Raw genomic sequence first — 24,748 nt, forward strand, 5'->3', positions numbered from 1 at the left:
CAGGAGGTGGGGGGCTGGGGGTGAGACGATGGTAACAGTGACTGACAGGCTGGCTCGCTTTAAGTCTAGAGTGAGGAGGACGAGATCCGCAGTGCTGGCCCCCGAGACCCACAGACCTGATCCTGAAGCCCACAGGGGGCTTGGTAGGCCTCGTGGTGCCAGCCGTCTGCACTGCTGGGGGACCTGGGAGAATCACAGGCAGCAGTTGCCAGGGCAGAGGTGGTGCAGCACTTGTGCAAGTTTCCAAGGCCCTTTGGATCCCATGTGGATTCCTCCCTTCTCTCCTTCTCCAGGAAGCCCTCCCCATTTCCCCATCAGAAAGCAGTCACCCCCCGAGTCAGGTGGGGTTCCCCTTGGCACGAGTTGATCTGTCTCCCTCTGTACTACATGGGAACCGGGATTTTAAGGAACTGGTAGAGAAGTCAGGAATTCTTGGTGTAAATCTCAGCCGTGCGGTGTGACTTTGCGCCTTGGTCTCCTGAGCTGTGAAACCCAAGGCCTGGCTGCTTTGTCTCTGACTCTCTCTGAGGAAGGCAGCAGCCACCTTGGAAGTTCTCAAGATTCTGAAAGGGACAGGTTTGGGAACTCAGAGAGTCTCTAATTCCCACCAGGAGGTCTCCTAAGCCCCCAGGGGTCTGATAATCCACATGAGTTGAGACAACTCTAGAACATACGTTCTTTTGTTTTTTCCTACAGGTGGACAGATCCCAGGTCCACATGGCTCAGTAGAAGATGAAGCCCAACCCGGCAGGCTCCTCCCCAGAGGCCTGCAAAGCTGCGGGGCAGGGCGAGCAGAGCTGCCCTGTCTGCCAGGCCTGGGGTGGGGTCTCAAGCCTGGGGTCTGAGTCAGGACCTGGGCCGGGGCCTGGTGCTGTGTCCAGACCTGGGCCGGGGCCTGGTGTGGTTCTAGAACCTGGACCAGGGCCTGCTGCTGTGTCCAGACCTGGGCTGGGGCCTGGTGCTGTGTCAGGACCTGGACCTGGGCCTGGTACTGTTCCAGGGCCTGGGCCGAGTCCTGGTACTGTTCTGGGGCCTGGGCCGAGTCCTGGTACTGTTCTGGGGCCTGGGTTGGGGCCTGGTACTGTTCCGGGGCCTGGGCTGGGGCCTGGTGTGGTTCTAGAACCTGGATCAAGGCCTGGTGCTGCTTCAGGAGCGGGGCCAGGGACTGGAGCAGTGTCAGGGCCTGGGAAGGAGCCTAGTGCTGTTCTGGAACCCAGACAAGGGTCTGGCGCAGTGCTGGGGCCTGGACCAGGGCCTGGTGCTTCTTCAGGAGCTGGGCCAGGGACTGGAGCAGTGTCAGAGCCTGGGAAGGAGCCTAGTGCTGTTCTGGGACCCAGACAAGGGTCTGGCGCAGTGTTGGGGCCTGGACCAGGGCCTGGTGCTTCTTCAGCACCTGGACCAGCTCTGGGGCCTGGGCCAGGAGCTGGGTCAGTACCTGGTTCAGGAGCTGCACCTTTATCTGGGTCAGGGGTAGGGCCTGGGCCCAGTCGGGAATCAGGGGCTGGGCAGAAACCCAGTGAGCCAGTGACAGCCCCAATGCCAGTACTGCAGCAGAAGACTCAGGCCACACCTGTGCAGACCTCTAAGCAGAAGGTTCTGGTGACTGGAGGAGGAGGCTACCTGGGCTTTAGCCTGGGTTCCAGCCTGGCCAAGAGCGGCACTTCTGTCATCCTGCTCGACCTCCGCAGACCCCAGTGGGTGCTGTGCCCGGGGACCGAGTTCATCCAGGTGCAGTGATGGCAGGGGGCAGGCTGGTTGGTGGTGGAGGTTCAGGGGATGGTGTGTGATGTGTAACCAGTGCCTGGCGTTGAGAGCACAGGCTTCAGAGTCAGACTGTTTAAGCTCCAACTCCAGCTCCCAGCTGGGCAGCCTTGGCCACAGGGTCCCGCACCTCTGAGCCTCACGTCTTCATCCACAGAAACGGGACACTAACAATATCTGCTTCGCAAGGGTCTCGTGGGGAGTTGAGAAGACAGTGCATGTAAAACACTGAGCACAGCCTCTGTGACTTAGCTCCATAAATGGATCATCTAGTAAATCCTGCCCCACAGCCTGTCTGGGCCCTGCAGGTGCTGTGGGTCCGGGTGGGGTGAGGGGCCCGGCCCCGGGACCTGGCACAGCTGTTACCTCTGATTGCCTTGGACCCAGACCTCCTACCTCCGTGTATTCCTTCTCTGTTTCAGGCTGACGTCCGCGATGCAGAAGCCCTGCACCGCGCCTTCGAAGGGGTGGACTGTGTCTTCCACATGGCCTCCTGCGGAATGTCTGGTGCCGAGCAGGTGAGTGCCTCACACGCAAGGCTTGGGCCCCGGCTCTGCCCGCCCCCTTCATGCCCGGCGTTCACCGTGCTCTTCACCTACTCCAGGGAGGATTTGGGCTACACCCATGGGACCAAATGCCAGTTCTGCCATTTTCTAGCTGTGTGGCTAGGAAAGTTAACCTCTCTGAGCCTCTGTTTCCTCACCTGTAGAGTGAGGACACTACTAGTACTTATGTCACGACCTCCCCAGAGAGCAGTATAAGAGTATCTACCAAAGCATGCAATACCCTTTGACTCAGAAACTACACTTACTTATGTATTTGTAGCATTGTTTTTAATAACAAAACAGGAAATAACTGAAATGCCCATCCGTTGGAGATTATTTAAATTGTGATATAGCTAAACGATGAAATTCTAGGCAGCCATTCAAAAGAATGAGATAACTCGATAGGTACTGATAACAGAACAATTTCCAAGGTACGAAAACAGTGTTTGACACTGTTTTTTTTTTTTTTTAAAAAAGCTATACACTCACACATCGTGTGCGCGCTGATATTAATGTGTCGATTATCTCTAGAACTACAGACACTGGTAACAGTCTGGGAAGGGAAAAGGGAGACTTGGAATCAGGAGTGGGAGGGAAATTTCCTCTTCATTGCGTTCTTGTTTTACTGTTTGAATTATTTTTAACCTTGTGATTGTATTACCTGTTGAAAACAACCGCAACAAGAATAAATATCGTTTGAAAATCAATAGGGAACCCACCTCCCATGTGGTTGTAGGGATTAAATGAGATGCAAAGGCTTCGCCCCATCCCTGGCGCACAAGCAGTTCTCCCTGTAGCCCGGTTGTTTTGATTTTTCAAAGCCCAGCCCTCTCACTTGGGTAGGGACAGTATTACTTGTCCGTCTTACGGATAAGGAAGCTGAGGCTTCTAGAGCCAGGAAACAATCCAACACATCTGAGGCTCTTTTCTGTGTCAAGCCCTGTACCCTATCCTCTCATGGGGCTTTTAAAATCCTGCTGACCACCCAAAGGGGTCTTTCCTCACTTCATAGATGAGGGAGCTGATGGCCAGAGTGGGGGTAGAACCTCCCCTGTGGTCCAGGCATATGGTGGCAGGAAGGGGCACTAGAGCCCAGGGCCCCCGCACTGCCCATGGGCCCCTCGGGATCCCTGCCTCTGAGCTGCAGCCCCCCGCCCTGCCACCCAAACCCAGCCTCACGGCCTCAGCTACAAGGCATGAGACAGCACCCCGACTCTCCCACCTCCATCTTGTCTTTTAGCTGCAAAAAGAGCAGATTGAGTCTATAAATGTTGGAGGCACCAAACTAGTGATTGATGGTAGGCGCTTAGAGCAGAGTGTGACCTGCTGTGTGTTTGTTCTTCTCTCCCCACCCCTGCACAGGCCCGGCTCTGGGGGGACAGGGCAGGGGGACAAAGGTGGGAGCCTCCCCCCGACCCCCGCCCTCCCCGGTAGAGGGCCTGTGGGCAGCACATCCCTTCTGTTCTGCAGGCCTGCCCAGGCCCTGGCATGGGCTCAGCGTGGCCTCAGTGTGTCTGGGGACACGGGGAGTGGAGTTTGCACAGAGGGCTTAGGGGTTGGGAGCAAGAAAAGTTGCTGAAGCACCAAATTAGAAAACCCACATCTGGGCTCTCTGGGCATGTCCTGCCTTGTCCTGCATCCCGTTTTTCTCTCTGATTCTAGAGTGTGTTTTCCCTGTGTCCCCACTGAGTGAGACTTTCTTCTGACCTGTCCCTGGCAAGGTAGCTAAGGGGCCGCAGCCACACTGAGAAGGAAGAATGAGCCAGCCCGGCCCCCAAGGGCCCAGGGAGCGGGGACTTGACCCCTCCCCAAGTTAAGGGAAGGAGGCTGTTCCGTCCTGAGCCAGGATGTGTGCAGGAGGCTGGGTGGAGGATTCACCGCGGAGGTCCCCATGGCTTCCTCCTCAGCCAGCTCCCTGCTCACATCAACTGTGTGTGTGTGTGTGTGTGTGTTGCTGTGTGACCTGTCGCTGTAGTTTGTGTCCATCGGCGGGTTCCAAGGCTTGTCTACACCAGCACCGTCAATGTCGCGTTCGGCGGGAAGCCCATAGAACAGGGCGATGAGGACTCTGTGCCATATTTCCCACTGGAGAAGGTACCTGGCTTCCAGGAGAGGTGGGCGGGGCCAATGGACTTGGAACCCACAGTCCAAAGGGTAGGGATGGGCGGAGCCAGGGTCAATTTCACAACTCAGGGTGAGACCCAGGAAGAAAGGGTCCCCAAAACGGCGTGGCACAAAAGCCTTCTCCTATTTTGGCTGGTCGTGCCAGTAGGAGCTTTGAAATCACATAGACCTGGCCTTGAACCAGCAAAGCCACTTTCTACTGTGGAACCCTGAGCAAACCACTTCACTTGGAGGCTCTCCCTTCATCTGAGTGTGATAGCACCACCCTATGGGGGCGTGGAGACCAGGAAGTGAGTTGATGTATGTGAAAATGCCCCGTGAGCACTAAAGGACTCCATGTGAACAATCCATCAACTCACGTCCAGCAGTCACATCCCAGAGCAGGCATTGTGGCTTGCGGGAGCCTCCCTGAATCAGCGAGCCCCTGGTCGTTTTTACTGCTCTGAACTCTCTCCTCTGTTCCTGTGGCTCCCACCCAGAGGGAGAGGAGGGGGAGTGGGGCTCAGGGCCTGGCCATTTCCCAGTGGGGGTCCCAGAAGTGAACCCCCATGTGGTCTGAAGCAGAGGTGCAGCCCTGGGGCCGGGAGGGCTGGGTGGGCCGGGCAGGTGTGGCCAGCAGTGTCTCTGACCCCCGTTCGGTGGCTCTGTGCTCCCTGTCCTCTGATAGCACATGGACCACTACTCCCGAACCAAAGCCATTGCCGACCAGTTGATCCTCATGGCCAACGGGACGCCTCTCCCAGGTGAGTACTGGGGGGCCCTGCTCACAGCCAACGTGCATACCCACTGCTCCCTCCCTGAAGCACATGTGCGATTCTAGCTTTTAGCTGTATGTTCCCCGCTTCCTTCCAAAGAACACTTCCCCAGGGCCTTGGACATTCATCATCCAACAAATTCTGAGCACCACACTCCACCAGGGATACAGCCCGGAAAACGTCAGGCCCAATCTCTGCCCTCACATTGCTCATGGCCTGGTGGGGAGACACTCGAGCTAGTCCACGTCTAGCTCTCTTTTCTGCCACGTAGGAGGGGATCCAGTTCTGGGGACCCTCTTTATGAGAGTACAAACTTATGAATATGCATGAAGTATAGCGCTTTGGAAGGGCTGTGCAAGTGAGGGGCCCTTCGGTAACTCCCAGAAAACTTGGCCTCGGCTGCCTTGCTGGATTGCCTCTTCTTACTGTATTGTGATAGAGAAATAATAGTAGATTAAGGACAGGTGGCAGCATGGCACGGTGGCTAAGCACCCACGTACTGGCATCAGACTGAACTGAGTTCAAATCCAAGCTCCACCGCCTCTCAGCTATGTGATCTTGGGCAATGCACTTACCCTCTCCCAGCCTCAGATTCCTCACCTATGAAAAAATGGATAGTGGAATTTACCTCAAAGAGCTTGAGTGAGAATAAAATAATGATGGGCACTGTTAAAAAAAGAAAAAAACCAACATGGACATTTTGTGTTTATTGAGTGCTTACTACATGCCAAGCCCTATGTTACATGCTGATTTTACCTGCAAAAGTCTCAATAACTCTTCATAGCATCCATACGAGGTAAGAACCTTAGCTACCCCTTGCTTTCCGAACTCAGGAGTCAAATATCAATAGATTCAGGTAAATTCCTGCTATCTAAATTATCATTATTTGCTTTCTGAAATTCAGAAACGAAAAAGAAACAGAAAACCTGGTTTCCCTCACTGTCTAAACTCAGGAGCCAAGTGGATTTGGAGAGCCAAGGTTGTTTGAAATTATAATCCCCAATTTTACAGGAGAGAAAACTGAGGCTAAGAGGTTAACTGACTTAGCTCAAGGACACATAGCTCTTAGGTGACAGAGGTGGGATTTGAAAACCCCCTCTCCCCCTAGGGGAGTCTAAAACCAGAGCCTGGGGCTTAACCATTGTGCTCCACTGTAGCTATGGCTGAGTAAGTCTCTGAGCATGAACTCTTTTCCCTAAAAGCTTCCCCACCTCACCCTGTCACCCTGGTCCTGTCAAGCCTCAACCCCTTATCCCAGTGGGAACATCCATCTGTGTTTCCCAGGAGTTTGACCCTCTGCAGTTGAATTCTCTTCTCTACCAGGGCCTCCCCTGGCTGTACCAGCAGCCTACAAGCCAGACACCTAATCCTCTGGCTGAGAATTATTTATACAAGCATCCCCAGCTTTCCATGGTCAGGAGAGTCATGGATACCCCTGGGCGCAGTCCCTCTGTGACGTGGCCACCCAGTGCCCCACTGGCCAGTGTCAGCTGTAGCCCAACCAGCCTCCCCCCACCATGCCCAGGTGACCCAGAGTTTAAAATTAGCTGCAGGCTGTTTACAGAAAAGCTCACCTGATACCTGCCTTGCAGGAGTCCAGCCACGATCACCCTGGGTGATTTCCAGTCCCTACTACCCAAGCTGGTCCCTGAGACTCTGCCTCTAACCTGGCATGGAGCACCCTGGTCCCTGTAGCAGAGTCCTGAGGCGTGCAGACCCCAGCTCCATGTGAATGTGTTGTGTCCTCCTCTCTCTGGGTGTATTAGTGTCCTGGAGCCGCTGGCACAAATTACCACAAATCTGGTGGCTTAAAACAACAGAAATTTCTTCTCTCGCAGTTCCCACAGTTCACAGTCAGAAGTCTGAAATCAAAGTGTCATTTGGGCTGCGTTCCCTCCAAAAGTGCGAGGGGAGAATCTTTCCTTGACTCTTCCGGCTTCTGGAGGCCCCAGAAGCTTGGGGTCCTTCTTTGGTGTGTGGCTGCGTCACTCCAGTCTCCTCCTCTGTCTTCACATGGACTCTTCTCTTCTCCGTCTGTCTCTTCTCTGTGAGTCTCTTATAAGGATACCTGACATTGGATTTGGGGCTCGCCCGGATAATCCAGGATCATCTCATTTTTAGGTCCTTAATTACATCCTCAAAGACCCCTTTTCCAAATAAAGTAGCATCCACAGGTTCCAGGACACCGACATATCTTTTGGGGGGCCACTGTTCAACCCAATACACTGGGCCTCATTGTAAAGTGAGGGTTTTGGAGGGGGAGCAGTCAGGGTGTTTGGCTATGACCCGGGGACACTGACCCTGGCTAATTTATGGAGAAAATGGAATTTATACTGGGATAGCTTCTGGAAAATATATTCCAGAAAAATGACCACCAGGGCTTAGAAAGGACAGCGTCAGGGCAGTTCCAGGGACCTGGGAGACAGGAGCTGGTGATCAGTCTCTCAGGGTGAACCCACTCCTATGATTTTCGATCCCGTGTCAGTGTTGCACAGAGTCACATTCCTGGGTGAGAACATGGCATTGGCCCAGCCTGGGTCCCGTGGCTGCCATCTCAGGGAAGAGAGGTGCATCTAGACTGACAGTCCCCGCTAGACCTGGTGCAAAGGGGAAGCGGCCCCCCAAGGAAGGTGGGCTTCCGGTCCCAGAGGATGGCATACACTAGGCTCCTCAAACTGGAGGCACAGCCGCTTGGGAAACCTGAGCCTTGGAGGAGTGGAACATCTTCCAGGAGGCTCCATCTCAGCTAAGGAGTTGGGGTTGGGGATCAAATAATTTACAAATAGTAATTTTTAAAAATTTTACTCTTAAACACAGATGAATTATGAGAATAAATTGAAAAATCTGTAGGCTTTCTTAAGACTTAAAAGGATTATGTTTGGAGCAGCCCTTCAGGCTGTACCCCCAGACTTCCCCTGGGGAGACATGCTCCCACTCCCACCAGTGGGGGCCCCTCAGCAGAGAATTTGGGAAGCCCTGGACCAGGCTTTGTCTTGGTCTGGGGACTCTGCTGGCACAGAGCAGTGAGAGTTAGGGGAACAGACCCCCAGCTCTCATGCTGATGGCTCTAGTCTTTTCATTTCTCCATTGGTTGTCTGGAAAGTATAACTGCTACCACCAGTTACAAAGCACCCATTTTCCAGGTGAGGAGACCGAGGCTGAGAGAGCTGAGGGCCTATTTGTTAGTACTGTATCACCAGAGGTATTAGTGGAAAGTGCCTGGACTTTGGTCCCCATCTCAGCTCCACGAGGCTGAGCTGTGTGCCCTTAGGCAAATCACATCCCTTCTCTGAGCCTTGGTTCTTTAATCCATAAAACAGGAATAATAACAGCTCCCACCTCATAGGGTTGTTTTGAGGGGAAAAATTCCAGGCTTACCAGAGCACCAGCCACATAGTAGGACCTCTCTGAGAGCCATCATGATCCTTATCTAACTGATGACCAGAAAAAGGAAAGAACTATAGCTATTGGCATGAGGACGTGTGGGTCTGTGCGCATCTGTAAAATGGACACAGTAGGACTCTGGGAGTCGAAGGAGATCATGTCTGTCAAGTGCTGGTTAGGCTCTCACGGGCCATGCAGATACCTGCATCTAGGTCTTGCCTCTGTTACTGGCCTGAGAGCACTGTGAGGGCAGGCACCATTTCTTGGTCATCCTTGGATTCTTCACAGCATCCATCCCAGGGCCCAGTGCTGAGGGGGGTGGAGGTGGGGGATGATTCTGAACAGTGTTTGTTGAATGACTGACTGATCGACTGAGAGAATAATTAATTGAATGAGGAAACCCCAAGGCCCTGCCCCCCCACTAACCTTTCCGGGTAAGAACCAGGAGATGCGGACAGCCTTTCTGTCCCTCTCCCTGCTCATCCGCCCCTCCCCAGGTCCCTGACTGCCCTCCCCTGTGTTGTAGGAGGAGGCGCTCTGCGGACATGTGTGCTCCGGCCCCCAGGGATCTACGGCCCCGAAGAGCAGAGGCACCTGCCCCGCGTGGCGGTATGTTGTCCCAGCCCCAGGCCGGAGGCACAGGAGGAGCCTGGCTGATATGTGTGTGAATGGGGACCCACGGTCACCGCGTCAGTCTTAGGGCCGTGTCCCGAGCGGGGGACCCTCAGTTCTGGGAGAAGTCCTGCCCCCATTAGGCCCACCAGGAACAGAGCTCTCGGGGTGCACCAGCCAGGCCTGGGTACCGGTAGAGGAGACATGGAGCTATGACCCCAAAGAGGCAGAGGAAACTGTTGCCCTGCTCAGACATGAGCTCCCTGAGGGCCAGGTGGCTCATCTCATGCTGCCAGTACCAGGCTTTTCATGCAGAAAACCTGTCTCCAGAGAAGGCTGGTTGCCAGGGATATAGCTACAAGGGGCTCTAGATCCTTTCCTCAAATTTCTCACAGCCTAGTCAGGGAGACAGACTCCACAGTCACAGATTCAGGGTGGTAAGGGCTTGTAGAGGTGAGAGGGAGAAGATGGGAGCACAACAGAGAGGGCCTGGCAGGGGAGGTCCAGGAGGGCTTCCTGGAGGAAGTGATGGCTGTGCTGTTTGGATACAGAAGGAGCTAACCAAGGAAATGGGGTGGTAGAGAGAAAGTGGTCCAAATAGAGGAGACAGCTTGGGCACAAAGCTGGAAATGAAAAACTGTTCCAGGTTTGGGGACAGGTCAGTGAACAAAACAGATAATTCCCGCCCCCGTGGGGTTTATATTCTCACAGGAGGAGAGAGAGAGAATAAACATGATACAATACAAGGAATGTTTGAAGGTGCCAGGGACTATGGAGAAAGAGGAAAAGTGGAGTGGGGTTGGGGGAAGCTGGGGGTGCCAGCAGTGAGGGAGCCTCTTCAAGCAGGGATATTGAGCAACTTGAGGAGGTGACCAGGTGCATCACACAGCTATCTGGAGGAAGAGCCTTCCAGACAGAGGGAACGGCTAGTCCGAAGCCCTGAGGTGGGGACCTGCTGGCACGTTCCAGGCCGAGTAGCTCGTGCAGAGTGAGCAAGAGGGTCTGTGGGAGACACGTCAGAGAGTAGCTGGGGCCACAGCGAAAGGGCCTCCTCTGCCACCTGACCTGGTGGGATGGGCGCCCGGAAGTTTCTGAGCAGAAGAGACACGATCTGACTTAGGATTCAAAAGGATCCCGCAGGGCTTCCCTGGTGGCGCAGTGGTTGAGGGTCCGCCTGCCAATGCAGGGGACGCGGGTTCGTGCCCCGGTCCTGGAAGATCCCACATGCCGCGGAGAGGCTGGGCCCGTGAGCCATGGCCGCTGAGCCTGCGCGCCCGGAGCCTGTGCTCCGCAATGGGAGGGGCCACAGCAGAGAGAGGCCCGCATACCGCAAAAAAAAAAAAAAAAAAAAAAAAAGGATCCTCCAGCTGCACGGAGAACAGGCCACGGCGGCCGGGGGTGGAAGCAGGGGACCAGTTAGGAGGCTGTTTCAGTGTCCAGGTGAGAGATGAGGGCGGAAGTCAGTCCTGTGAGGAGTGGCCGAATTCTGGACAGATTGTAATAGCTGAGACGACTGGGTTTGCAGACGGTTGGGTGTGGAGAGGGAGGGAGGGGACAGCCAAAGCTGGCTGCAGGCTTTAGGCCTGAGCCCTGGGTGCTGTGGGCTGAGGGGGGGGAGGGGCGGCCAAATGGGGATCAGGCGCTTACAGGACAGGACAAGTCTGCCTTGTCTATCGGGCAGCCAAGTGGAGAATTCCGGAAGGCGTGTGGGGCTGGGACAGAGGAGTCTGGCCTGGGAGCCTTCTGCATGTAGATGGAATTTAAAGCCACTCCAGGCTTGGTCTGTGTTTCTCTCCCTCTCCCCCCCACCACCAGAGCCACATCAAGAAGAGACTGTTCATGTTCCGATTTGGGGACCGCAGGACGAGGATGAACTGGGTTCACGTGTGCAATCTGGTGCAGGCACACGTGCTAGCAGCCGAGGCCCTCACCGCCGCCAAGGGCTACGTGGCCGTGAGTCTCCTGCAGTGCTCCCCCGACCTTACTCCTCGGGCTGCAGGCGGGTCCCCCATCCCTCGGGGATTCCTGGCTCACACACGACATAGCTCCCCGATTCAAGCTGCCTGATGGGGTGGGGGGAAAGTGGCCTTTTAGAGCATCGTTAGCTCCTTGAAATGACCCTGTGAGGTAGGTGTTGTTGAGCCCGGAATTACAGTCACCGAATGCTAAGCGTTTTACATACATTGTCACCTGCACCTTTACAACAGCCCAAGGGGGAGATGCCATTATTATGCTCCCATTTCTCAGATGAAGAAACTGAGGTACAGAGAGGTTAAGTGACTCCACTGAGGTCATACAGCTAGTCAGTTGGCAGCCCCGGAACTCAAAGGGACTTGTTCAGGTCCATCTCCAGGGCTGCTCAGGAGAAGTGGGGAGTTGGGGCAGCTGCTGGGAGGCATTGGAGAGGGTGGGGTCAGGCGGCAGGCATGTGCCTGACCGTCCCCCTCCCCGCGTGTCCCCCTCAGAGTGGGCAGGCGTACTACATCAATGACGGGGAGAGCGTCAACCTCTTCGAGTGGATGGCCCCACTGGTAGGTGCCCGGACACCGGCCCCATCGCAAGTGAGAATTCAGGGATCCCCATGTCTTCTTTCCCTGTCACCTTTTCCAAAAAAATCAGAGGATTTCACATTAAAGACCAGCTCTGTCAATAGTGTCCACTGGGCAACATTGGAACTGGCTGGAGCTGGGTGGTGGCTGCCCGTTTGGGGGGCTGTGAGCTCCCCCAGTTTGCCATAGTCCCTCCCAGCCCACTTCCTGATTTATGTCGATGTCCTGCCCTGTGGGATTTTGCTTGTGGCCCCCGTCCTATGTGGTGAGGCCCTGAAAGAGCTAAGTAGAAGGTAGGCAAAGCACAAAGGGAGGTGTTGGCCCTCGGGCCCCTATGCTGCAGCTCCTCTGAGAGTCCTGGCCTCCTCTCCCAGCAGCCTACAGACTCCTGGAAGGGGTAGACCAGAAACCCTGCACTGGAGGATACATCCTGGGGGCATTCAGGCCCTTTGCATGTCAACTTTTAACAGCTTTATTGAGATATAATTTATAGACCATACAGTTCACTTATTGAAAGCATACAAGTCGATGGTTTTTAGTATGAGTTGTGCGACCATCAGCAAAACACATTTTAGAACATTTCGTCACCTTCCCAGAGAAGAACCTCCCCAAACCATACCGTTTAGCTGTCACTTCTATTTACCTCTCACCCCACCCCACCCCTAGCCATAGGCAACCACTAAGCTACTTCCTGCTTCTGTAGATTTGCCTGTTCTGGACATTTCCTATGAATGGAATCATACAGTATGTGGGCTTTGTGTTAAGTTTCTTTCATTTAGCATGTTTTCAAGGTCCATCCATGTTGTGGATGTGTCATATAAGTACTTCATTCTTTTTTACTGCCAAAAAGATATTTCATTCAATCGCTGTGCCACATTTTGTTAATCCATTCATCAATTGATAGAAATTTGGGTTTTCCATTTTGGGGCTGTTATCAGTAATGCTGTATGAACATTCGTGTGTAAATAGTTGTGCGGACATATTTTCTCATTTCTGTTGGGTATATACCTAGGAGTGGAATTGCTGGATCATACAGTAACTATGTTTAACGTTTTGAGTTACTGCCAGACTGTTTTCCAAAATGGCTGCACTATTTTACATTCCCACCAGCAGTGTTAAGAGGGTTCCAGTTTCTCCACATCCTGTCAATACTTGTATTATCTGTCTTTTTGACCTGGAGAGTTTTCATACAAGTGAAGACCTCAGTTCATCCTATGCCAGCCCATCTCTTCATGCTTCTCCCACCACCCTCCACATGTATGCTTTTTTTTAAAATTTAATACCAGCCCCCCAAGGATCTGTTCTCACCTCAAGCCATGTTTCCTTGCAGTTTGAGAAGCTGGGGTACAGCAAGCCCTGGATCCAGGTTCCTACTTCCTGGGTTTACCTGTCAGGTGAGGAAAGGAGTGTGTATGTGAAAACCCTCTATGTGCCAGATGTACATGCATTACCTCATTTTAAACCCAGAGCCAGGACCTGGCTGAGGCGAGTGGGGCACTGAGAGCACAAAATTTAAGGAAACCCTTACTCTCAGGAGTCAAATGCTCCAAGCCCCATCTGCACTTGCCCAGCCCTGAGAGCAAGTGCCTCCTTAAATTTTGCACTCGAGGCACCTCACTCCCCTCACCCTAGTCCTGGCCTGGTTTAAACTCTATCCTACTTGCAAGGTGGGTGTGGTTAGGCCCATTGTAAAGATGAGGCAACTGAGGCTCTGAGAGGTTAGCAACCTGCCCATGGTGCCCCAGTGAGAAAGTGGAAGGGGCAGAATTCACACTGGGCTCGGCTGACTCCGAAGCCCACGCCCAGTCCTGCTGCCTATGCTGGAATGTGCTATGCCAGGTGGGGGAGGGGGAGCCCTGGGGCTGCCCCATCCCCCAAGGTCGCCCTGGAGTTAAGGCTGCTTTTGGACATGAGAGGGTTCTGTTTGACCCTAGATTCTCCTCCTCACCCTGAAGGTCAGTCTCTGCTCTCACGCCCCAGCTTCCCTATGCTGGCCTCCTTCCAGCTGGAATGAGCACGGGCTTCAGGCTTAGAGTGATCAGCCCGAAGGGGCAGGTGGCCCTCAAGTCACAGATAACTGTGTTCCTGGAAAACCTCAGCTGGATCTCTTGCACTTTAAATGCATTGGGGGACTTCCCTGGTGGTCCGGTGGTTAAGACTCCGCATTTCCAATGCAGAGGATGTGGGATCGATCCCTGGTCTGGGAACTAAGATCCCACGTGCTGCACAGCGCAGCCAAAAAAAAAAAAAAAAAAAGGCATTGGGATACCTGCCATTTAAAGCAGGGGTTTGCACATTTTTGTCCCCCAGGGCGCCCACACAGGATGACTTCCCCTGCACAGCATCACCACCAAGATTGACACTCCTTGACCCCCAGCTGAGAAAAGTTCAACCGCAGGTTCTGGCAGTTTTGGAGGACTGTCTATAAATTCCCAGTGAGCTGACTGCAAACTCAGTGCTTCTTAACTTTGGCTGCACAGTAGAATCACCTGGGAGCTTTTAAAATGTAGAAATGCCTCAGCCACACCCCCAGACCAATGACCTCAGCATCCGCAGGAAGCAAGGGGGTGGGGCAAGACGGAACTTTTTAAAAAGTGGTCCCAAGTGCAGCCCAGGTTGAGTTGAACCACCGTTCCAACTTCTTTCTCCCTGACTCAAGAGAGCATATTGGGATAGAAGTGAGTGAGAGAGACATGATTGTAGAGATCACTTTGAATCTGCTCAGATTTATTTTAAAATGTCAGTCTTAATATTAATAATAACTTAACTTGTGACATATTTCACAGCCAAACAAGGCACCCCAGGCTGTGCGGAGAACTGCTGATTTAAAGGAATCCAAGGACAGGAAAAGTTGGCTAAGTGAAGATTCCCCCTAGCAAAGCAAATAATGCCCCCAGCTGACTTGTCCCTGAGAACCTCCCTGGAGTTTGCCTAGAGCAGGCCACCTGGTCACTGGTCCCTCTCTCCCAACACAGCCACGGTGATGGAGTATTTGCACCTGGCCCTGAAGCCCATCTGCAGCCTCCCGCCAGTGCTCACCCGGAGTGAGGTAAGTGGGCTGCTGTGAGGGGAGCCCCTGTGCCCTGGTGCCCCTCACTTGCCTTCCTGCCCCTTCTCCACTGCCACAAACCCTCACCTTTTGACACCGTAACCGGATGCTCGTCTGAGGTCTCAGAACCTCCCATGTGGGCTCAAATCTAGGGCCAGCTCCTGTATAACATCCCAACCTCTGAGCTTTTGCTGAGGCTGTGCTCTCTTGGTCTGAAGGGCAACAGCTCCAAGTCCATCCTTTATCACTGTCATTTCATTCATAAGCAGTTTGTCTTCCCAGCCAGACTGGAGGCTCCCAAAGGCAGGTTCCATGAAATTCACTTTTTGGAATGTCACTACTCTCAATAACCATCAATACACACACACACACACACACACACACACACACACACACACACAGAGCCTGTTGATTCGAGGCTCACAGTTGCTGCTCACTGAATAATAAGTATATATTCAGTACCTACTGTGTTAGGAACACTGTTCTCAAATGATGATGCGGTTTTCTATTCGCACGTACAGTTTAAAAGAGAGGGTGTTTTAATGCAGGTTGTAAACAGTAAAGCAACAAGTGGTGTTTGGTGTTATTTGCAAATTTCTTCTAGTCCACTCCCTCATTTGATTGTCCCTGATGCTCTGTTAAGTTAGGAGGGGCAAAAAGATTATGATCTCATTTAATGGTGAGAAACTGAGTACTAGAGAAATAAGTGATTTGTCCAAGCTCCCACCATTCTGGAATTGGCTCCCCATTCCAAGCTCAGTGCTCTCCACCTCAGAGAATCGAGAATGGGCCACAGAAAGAAGCAGTTCCCTATGGTCTCTCCTTTGAACCGTCTGGACTAGCAGAGGAAAGAGAATAATGAAAATAGGGACCATCTGTAGAGTGTGAAATGCCAGGCACTGTGTTTATCTCATTTAATCTTCACAACTACTATACACTGTGGATTCTGTTATTATCACCTCCATGTACAGAGAAGGAAATGAAACACTCAGCCGGGGGAGGGGGAGGGGGTGAAATAACCTGCTCATTACCATTCCCTTATGTAGCAGCATCGAGATTTGAGCCCAGAGGAGACCTAAATGATTTCAAGCTTAACAACTAGCTTGTGAAATGTCAGGAATCATAGTCACATAAAATAGCTGCCGAAGTGCTGCTGAGTTGTGGTCGGGTAGGGAGCTGGCTCACCTCTCGCTCCACTCACTTGTGGGTTTCCTTGTTCAACTCGGGGGCAAAGGATCCCTAGTTAGCTGGGAAGTTTCTGGGCACTGTAGCTCGGGCGCCCTCTTCTGGTCAGTCTATGATACACCAACTAGCCCTCTAGTTTGACTTCATAGCCTTTTTTCATTCATTTGACATGTACTGAGCACCTAATGTATGCCAGGCATTGTGCTGAGTAGTGGAGGCAAGACAGTCCTTGCTTTCTATTCGCACATACAGTTTAAAAGAGAGGATGTTTTAATGCAGATTGTAAACAGTAAAGCAACAAGTGGTGTTTGATGTTATTTGCAAAATCCTTCCAGTCCACTCTCTCATTTGATTGTCCCTGATGCTTTGCTAAGTTAGGAAGGGCAAAAAGATTATGATCTCATTTAATGGTGAGCTCACAGTCCAAAAGGGAAGACAGCCCAGCAAGGGCTACACTGGGGGAAATAATGAGGAACTTCAGAGTACACAGAAGGGGCACCTAAGCCAATTCTGAGGAAGTTAGGGAGGCTTCCCAAAGGAGGTGACATCTAAGCCTGAGATCTGAGAATGCTGTGTCCCAGGACCCTGCCTATCTAGTTCACAGCTGTACCCGCCAAAGTGCTGAACTTACTAGCTGAGGCAAAAAAGGACAAGAACTGGCCTCTCTCCCTCTCTCCTCACACAAGCATCCAAGACCAGGGGCTTGACCCCAAGGGCTGTTTCAGGGCCACGGCAGAATCAAGCAACTAGTGGACTCCTTCCCAGTGTCCAGCTGAGGAACAAAAGGCGAAGAAATGAGTCAGGTGGGAGGGTATCTTCTCAATCCTAGCACAGCAGGGAAGGGCATGGGCTAGAGTTTGGCTCCTCTGTGTGACCCTGGGCAAGTCTCTTAACCTCTCTGATCTTCAATTTTCAAAAGAGGAGATGGTGGTATTACCAATTCAGAAGATTAAATGAGATATGGCCTAGAAAGAATTTAGCCAAAGACAGGCACAGAGTGCTTATTCAGTAATTGTTGTTGTCAGCACTACCTTTGAAGCCTGTGGGACCCAGGCCATCTGGCATCAGGAAACGCAGCTTCAGACCCTGGAGAGAGTAATCACTTATGCATAATTGAATTCCTCTCTTAGGGAAGCTCAGTTAATCAGCCAGGGCGTGAAGCTTGCACCCTGGAGCCTGCCTGCCCAGACTCCATCTGGGGCTGTGGGCTGAAAAGTCAAGGATGTTTCCTGGAGACAGTTTTCCGGATAGCTGCACTCAGGCCACAGGCAGAATGTATCAAGGGCCTCCTGAGCCGCGGCATCGTGCTAGGGTGCTAGGGCCGGGGAAGGGGAGTGCAGAGGTGGGGCCTTTACTTTTGGGGGACTGAGGAGTTCAGTAGGGTGGGGAGATGCAGAAAATGTATCCTGGAGGCGGCCCCCTCGAGGAAAATGGAGGTGGAAGAGAGACAGGAAGTCTTCCCCGATGAGGGTGTCGCAGACGCAAGATCCAGCAAAGAGGTCCTTTTAAATCTCTATGCGACGGAAGGGAAATCCCTACCCTCTCTTATCCGAGTGAAACATGGTAGAGGTTGCTCCCCGCGCCCACTAGTCCCGTCCCTCGGCTGCCCCGCCTCTCCCCGCAGGTGCGCAGCGTGGCCGTGACGCACACCTTCCAGATCGCTAAGGCCCGCGCTCAGCTTGGCTACGTGCCCGACAAGTTCAGCTTCGCGGACGCCGTGGAGCGATACGTGCAGTCGACGGGCCCGGGAACCCGCGGCTCCACAGCGCGGACGCTCCTGCGGCTGCTGCTCGGGCTGCTGCTGCTCCTTGGCCTGCTCGTGCTGGCCCTGCACTTCCTAGGCCCGCGGCCGTTCGTCGTCTGACCATCGTCGCCGGCCTGTCCCTGCCCCTGCTTCGCCTTCAGGACTTGGACCAGACCCTGCTCCGCCCTCCGGACTTGGGCGCTCCCTTGAGTCCTGGGCTAGTCCCTGCCCCACCCTCTGGGCTTGGATCTGCCCAGCAGGTCTTCCGCTTGGATATTCCGGAGCTCTAACCCCGCCCCTGTCCCGCCCTCTGGGTTTTGACGTGCCCCTGCCCCGCCTCTTGCGCCCTGGCCACGCCCCTTCCCCTCCTTCCGGCCTTGGTCTCCCTGTGACCTGGCCGGGATGCCTACGAGAAGGTCCTGTCTTCACAACCTGCTCCGCCTTCCAGGCCTTCTCCCCGCCCCTGCCCAGGCCTGGCCCGCCCCCGCGTTCTCCCCTGCTCTGGTGAGCCCCGTTTCTGGCTCTAGCCGAACGCCTGAGCCCTCGCCTGGGTTTCTCCTTTGGTAACTAGACTTGCTCATCGCTCTTGGTCGGTCCCTCTCCTCTCCTGTTTGTGATTCAGCCTCAGCCTCCCCTCCCGTCTGGCTCCACTCCTAGGGGCCTAGCTGCAGCCGCTCGTGCAGGCTGGGCTGACGTTTGCAAGTTTTCGCTCTCTGCTGCTACCTCTCTAGGGACACGGACCCTCCTCGCTGCCCGAGCTTCTCTGTTCTTGTCCTGAGATCGTCTCGGGATCTTGGATTAGACCCCTTCTAGGAGCACTGAGTTTGATCAGCTGCTACGCGTATGTTTTGGGTTCGCTCACTCATGCAGGTCTCCCTGTGTGTTGATAGCCAGGGTTGGAAGGACACCTGAGACCCAGGCTTCTGTCCAGCCCAACTTGGCCTTTTTGGGTTTCCGGTGCATGAGTCTGGGGATGACCCAGTAAGCACAGACTTCAATACCAGAGGGGACATCAAAAAAGGAAAAAAAAAAAATTTTTTTTAGGGTGGTCAAACTTCCAGTTAGTTATAAAGTAAATAAATTATGGGGGTGAAATGTGCAGCCTGGTAACTATAGCTAATAATACAGTATTGTATAAATGAAAGTTGCTGAGAGTAGATCTTAAGTTTTCATCACAAGAAAAATAATTGGAACTCTGTGTGGTGATGGAATTTAACTAGACATTGTGATCATTTCACAATATATACATATGGCAAATAATTATGTTGTACAGCTGAAACTAATGTAATGTTACATGTCAATTAAATCTCAAAAAAAACCCTTTAAAAAATTGAATCTCTCTAAAAAGTACCAATATAGTAATAATGGGAATTATTAGAAATTAGTTGGTCATATTTTTTGTTTTACTATTGCTTCAATTTGTTAATGAGGGGGCCAGTAGTGATCACCATAATCTTTAATGTTTAAACCACAAAATTTCTTAATCCAGTGCTGCTCTCCACAGAAACAGCGCCTCCCTATCATCTTGGTATCAATTGTGAATACCCAAATGTTAGTGTGTAAATACGTCTGTGTATATATCATAATATGCACACGTGGAATTGGCTGATAAAGCTATGGATCCTAGCAGAGAAGAAAACCATCACAAGCCTAAAGAAATCTGTGACGGAGAGGAGCAAAGTGTTAGTTAGGGCCAACATGGCCATCGCCCGGCGTGGGCATCAGCAGTATGTCCTCTGCTGAACAATTAAGAAAGTTCGTGAAGCAGTTCAAAAATGTGTGCTGCTGTTTGCTATGTTGAATTTGCATGTGTTATATAATTTTTAAAAGCTCAATAATAATCCTTTATGCTTTGTTTATGCTTTATCCTTTATGTTTAATGCTTGACAGTTTGAAAGAGCTTTCACCTGTATGCTCTTACTTAATTCTCAGACCCACCCTTACATAGGGCTTATTATTCTTATTTTATAAATAAGGAAACTGGGGTTGCCTAACTTCAGAGAGTAGAGGAGGGTGGGGGTCACTTCTCTACAGGTGGGGTAATTTGGAGGACCTGCCCAAGGCCCACTGGCCTAAACATGACACATGGTTATTTCTGCTTTTCTGCACCTTAGCCACGTCAGGGCTTGGGTTGAGCTCTGGGATCTTTCTCAGTCTCAGATCCACAAACCTCAGGCCATTTGGGGCTTGCTTTCTTCTCAGTAACATGCTTGCATGTAAACTCACCTTCTCCTCTGACTTTCTCTACCAATCCTGAGAAATCTGTTCTTAGGGCAGGGAAAACACGTTTTCACTGTTCACATAATCGTCTAGATCTTTCGTCTACTGCCGAACCTCAGCTTGTGAAACCCAAAAGCAAAATCAATTTCTTTGTTTTCTGGACTTCTCTAAGTCATCTCTTCCCCTGAAAGTAGACTGTCTAAACCCTGGCCATGGGGGCAGCATGGGTCACTATGCCAGAAAGCTTCCTTCCTCTCAAGTGTCTTTACCCAGTGGGAAAGGAGGTGGCACTTCCACCCAACAGAGGAACCAAGTGCCCGCGAGGGTTTTAGAGGCTGCCCAGATAACCCACCCTCCGTGAGGTTCTTTTTTTTTTTTTCTTGTATACCTTCTCATAGATATTTTATTTTAAATTTTTATTGGAAATAGTTGATTTACAGTGTTGTGTTAGTTCCAGGTGTACAGCAAAGTGAATCAGTTATACATATACATATATCCATGCTTTTTTAGATTCTTTTCCTATATAGGTCATTACAGAGTATTGAGTAGTTGCCTGTGCTATACATAGGTCCTTATTAGTTATCTATTTTATATATAGTAGTGTGTATATGTCAACCCCAATCTCCCAATTTATCCCCGCTCTTTCCCTCCTGGTAACCATAAGTTTGTTTTCTACATCCGTGACTCTATTTCTGTTTTGTAAATAAGTTCATGTGTACATTTTTTAGATTCCACATATTAGTGATAGTCTATTTAGATCTTCTGCCCATTTTTTGATTGGGTTGTTTGTTTTTTTGATATTGAGCTGCGTGAGCTGTTTTTATATTTTGGAGATTAATCCCTTGTCAGTTGTTTCGTTTGCAGCTATTTTCTCCCATTCTGTAGGTTGTCTTTTCGTCTTGTTTATGGTTTCCTTTGCTGTGCAAGGGCTTTTAAGTTTAATTAGTTCCCATTTGTTTATTTTTATTTTTATTTTCATTACTCTAGGAGGTGGATTAAAAAAGATCTTGCTGCAATTTATGTCAGAGAGTGTTCTGCCTATGTTTTCCTCTAAGGGTTTTATAGTATGCGGCCTTACATTTAGGTCTTTAATCCGTTTTGAGTTTATTTTTGTGTATAGTGTTAGGGAGTGTTCTAATTTTGAGACAGCAAGTAGGAAGAGGTCCTAGCTTTCTTGGAGACACTAAGCAGAAGCATTATAAACGCAGAAAACAGAGTCATTACTGTGGGCAGCTCAAGGTGAAATAGCCAATCAGAATGGACCAGTAAGGCGAATTCATAAACTTTCCATTATGGGTGATGAAGCTATTCCCCTTTGTAGACCCAATGCCAGGTATCTAAAACATCATCCGGTCTCTCTCATCTTAAAAATATTTCTCTTGACTCCCCATTCCCCCTCCCGCTACTGCTACCATCACTCATCGAATTTCGTGATGAGATGTCCACACTTATGTTTCCATTTCTTCTCTTCAACTCACACCAAAATGGCTTTAATCAAGGTCATCAATGCCCTTGTCCATAAATCATAAAACCAAAGAATATTTTTCAGTCTTTATTTTGCCAAGTCTCTTCAACATAGTTGGCTACTCCCTCCTTGCCATCATCTTCTTGACAACAATCTATATGACAACACACCTGTCTTCCACTCTTGTCTCTGACCAGTCCTTCTTTATCTCCTTCACTGTCTTCTTTTCCATTGCATTCCCTTTTGGATGATGGTCCTCAGGACTCCATATTGGCCCCTCTACTTCCTCTGCATGCTCTTCCTGGGCAAGTTCATCCATTCCCATGACCTCAGTCTCCAATCCCTCCCAAATCTGTATCAATTGCTCGAGTGTTCTCTTGGCATCCAGACTTCTATGTCCAATCTACTCAACCCCATGTCCTAAATCTCAAACTCAGTGTGGATCAAAGTGAAATCATCTTTTCCACAAACGTTCTCTTCATCCTGTGTTCCCTCCTAGGGAGACGAGAGGCACTGCCAGCCATCCAGTGGCTCAAGCCCAAAACCTGGTCATCACTTTCGATGTGTTCTTCTTTTTCATGTCTTCATCATTGAGTTCTGTCAGATCCACCTCCAAAATGTCTCCCTGTCCAACACACTGTTACAACCATGGTACAAGCCACTCTCCTTTCTCCTAGACAACTCCAGTAGGCTTTGAATGGAACCTCCTATTCCTACTGCCAGAGGGAACATCCAAAATTGAAACATGCCACCCTCCGGCTTAAAACCTTTCGATGGTTTCCCATGCCCTCAGGGCCAAGTTCAAAGCCTTAACTTGGCATTCATGGCCCTCCTTGCCTAACACTTCAGTCTCATCTCTAGCCATTTGTCCAGTTGCTCTCTGTCCAGCTGCCCTGAATTACCTTCCCAGCATCTCAGACTCACCAGGCTCTCCTTTGCCTCTAGGATATTCCACATGCTGTTCCCTCTTCCTGGTACTCCCACCTTCACTAGCTAATCTCTCAATTTCAAGTCCAAGCTAAATGTCACTTGTTCCGTTGTCCCTGGGTCAGCTTCCGCATTCTGCATGACACTCCTCACAGGTATAATTAAATAAGTTACAGTGGCTGTGAACTCTGTGAGGGCCAAGACATGTCTGCTATTTTGCTCTGTAGCCTCAGGTTGATCTTGATTTCTGGCACATAGTAGGCCCTTCATAAATGGTTGTTGAATGAGTAAATAAACAAGAACGAAAACCAAGCAGGAAGTGGATCAATGAAGCTGGGACCTCAAGGCTGATACACCTGGGTGGGGGGCAGGGCTCCTGATACCCCAGACCCTCCATAAAGTCACCTGACAGAGTTTCTACCAACAGTGATTTATGGAGTCAGCCTGAGCTCTGCTGACATAGAGCGGGCCAGAAAGGGACCCTTCCTAACTGACGTCTTGATTAAAATCACCTCCACCTAATCTTTGTCCTTGGCAGGTAAAGGGGCCCACTCCCGGTGGCCTCAGGCCTTGAAGCATTAAATTAAAGGTGCAGACAGACTGTTGAGAGCTTTTCAAGGTATCTCAGGATGCTTTTCCATGGAAATAGGGAGACGTTTTTGTTTCCGTTTTTTAAGGTAGCGGGATTGGTGGGTTTGTGTACTAGGCTAGGGAGTGAGGTGGCTTGTCCTGCAGTTTCCTTCTTTTCCCCTCCCTTCCCCATTTCCATTAAAAAAATAAAAAGGCTGAACTGGAAGAAATAACTTTTAGAGGTTTAAATTCCTGTATAAGGAGAAAGTGAATGAAATGAAGGATCCCTCTGAGGATTTTCTACTGTGGGGAAAGAAAAAGCGTCAGAGGGCAGAAAAAGTGAAGAGTAATTGGGAGAGGATATAGAAATTGAAGGATGGAAAAGTGAAATCCTTTAAGGTGTGGCAGCGGTGGGATTCGAACCCACGCCATCGAAATGACTGGAGCCTAAATCCAGCGCCTTAGACCACTCGGCCACGCTACCGCCCATTCACACTGTTTTCCATTCATACTATATTAGTCTAGTGACGCGGCGCCTCACGTTCTCTAAGCCCCACCCTCATCGGTTTACGCATGCCCGGTATCAGCCTGACGCTTACCGCGCCAGTTACAGCATATTAACCCCTGGCTTCCTCCTGGGCTTTGGAGTCAAAGTGCTCTTGTAATCGGCAGTAATAAGTTCAGTCGGGACGCAGCATTAAAAAGGAAAACAAAGTTCCCAGTTGTTAATATTAATATTGAATCGTCATGGATGTTTGCATTTGATTTTCCACGAGCGTGGCATACTGCCTACGGCCACGTGGGGGCAGTGTCGCGCTGCCGTTTGCTTCTGGCTGGGCTGCGGGTCCCGCAGGGAACCCGGGTTTGCGCGGAGCCGGCCGAGTCCCCATCCTGTTTGGACTCTCTAGCCCTACTTCAGGGAACCTCTGCAGCCTCGGGTGGCCCCATGGCCGGCCCCTGCCACCGCGATGTAAAAATCATGGGTCCAGGTAGGAAAATCATTGAACGTTTTTACAGATCCTTTCCTTGCGTAGGCTCCCTCAACCATCACTCTTATCCACTTTTTACAGAGGGGGAAACTGAGGCTCAGATTGGCAAAGTAACTTGTGTTAGCTACCCCCAGGCAGAGCCAGCATTCCCTAGCCTCCCAAAACCCAGTGTTCTTCTATGTAGACTATTTCAGTGTGTTTTAAAATGCAGTAGCCCTTTCTGTCTTTGCTGCCTCCATGGCGCCAGTGAAAAAGTTTGTGGCGAAGGCGAGCAAAATAAAAGCAGGTCCCGAAGTTTACCCTTGACTGTACCCACCCTATAGAAGATGGAATCATAGATGCTGCCAATTTTGAGCAGTTTCTTCAGGAGAGAATCAAAGTGAATGGAAAAGCTGGGAATCTTGGTGGAGGGGTTGTAACAACCGAAAGAAGCAAAAGCAAGATTACTGTAACCTCTGAGGTGCCTTTTTCCAAAAGGTATTCGAAATACCTCACCAAAAAATATTTGAAGAATAATGTGCATGATTGGTTACGCGTAGTTGCTAACAGCAAAGAGAGTTACGAATTGCGTTACTTCCAGATTAATCAAGATGAAGAAGAGGAGGAAGATGATTAAAATTCAATTATCTGGAATATTTTGTGTGAGTTCTTGAATGAAACTTGGGAACCAAAATGGTGGTTTTCCTTGTAGAAAAAAAATAAAATAAGGGCTTCCCTGGTGGCACAGTGGTTGAGTCCGCCTGCCGATGCAGGGGACACGCGTTCGTGCCTCGATCCGGGAAGATCCCACATGCCGCGGAGCGGCTGGGCCCGTGAGCCATGGCCGCTGAGCCTGCGCGTCCGGAGCCTGTGCTCCGCAACGGGAGAGG

At 51.0% G+C, this 24,748-nt stretch overlaps 1 protein-coding gene and 1 non-coding gene across 2 annotated transcripts in view; one reads left to right on the forward strand and one right to left on the reverse strand.

Moving 5' to 3' along the window:
• The first annotated feature begins 732 nt into the window (after positions 1–732).
• SDR42E2 (short chain dehydrogenase/reductase family 42E, member 2) overlaps positions 733–24,748 on the forward strand; it is a 33,127-nt gene continuing 9,111 nt past the window's right edge. The window contains exons 1-12 of the mRNA XM_007103125.3: positions 733–787; positions 1,532–1,728; positions 2,184–2,279; positions 3,547–3,604; positions 4,282–4,400; positions 5,098–5,173; positions 9,096–9,178; positions 10,997–11,134; positions 11,647–11,712; positions 13,061–13,124; positions 14,706–14,779; positions 17,589–18,271. Of these exons, the coding sequence (XP_007103187.1) occupies positions 733–787; positions 1,532–1,728; positions 2,184–2,279; positions 3,547–3,604; positions 4,282–4,400; positions 5,098–5,173; positions 9,096–9,178; positions 10,997–11,134; positions 11,647–11,712; positions 13,061–13,124; positions 14,706–14,779; positions 17,589–17,828 (1,266 nt within the window). The 3' untranslated portion in view covers positions 17,829–18,271. The remainder of the gene's footprint in view (positions 788–1,531; positions 1,729–2,183; positions 2,280–3,546; positions 3,605–4,281; positions 4,401–5,097; positions 5,174–9,095; positions 9,179–10,996; positions 11,135–11,646; positions 11,713–13,060; positions 13,125–14,705; positions 14,780–17,588; positions 18,272–24,748) is intronic.
• On the reverse strand, positions 23,293–23,374 carry TRNAL-UAG (transfer RNA leucine (anticodon UAG)). Its single transcript has one exon. It is a non-coding gene; the product is annotated as a tRNA-Leu (tRNA).

Source organism: Physeter macrocephalus, chromosome 14, assembly GCF_002837175.3.
Source record: "Physeter macrocephalus isolate SW-GA chromosome 14, ASM283717v5, whole genome shotgun sequence".
In the NCBI taxonomy this organism is placed as follows: Eukaryota; Metazoa; Chordata; class Mammalia; order Artiodactyla; family Physeteridae; genus Physeter; species Physeter macrocephalus.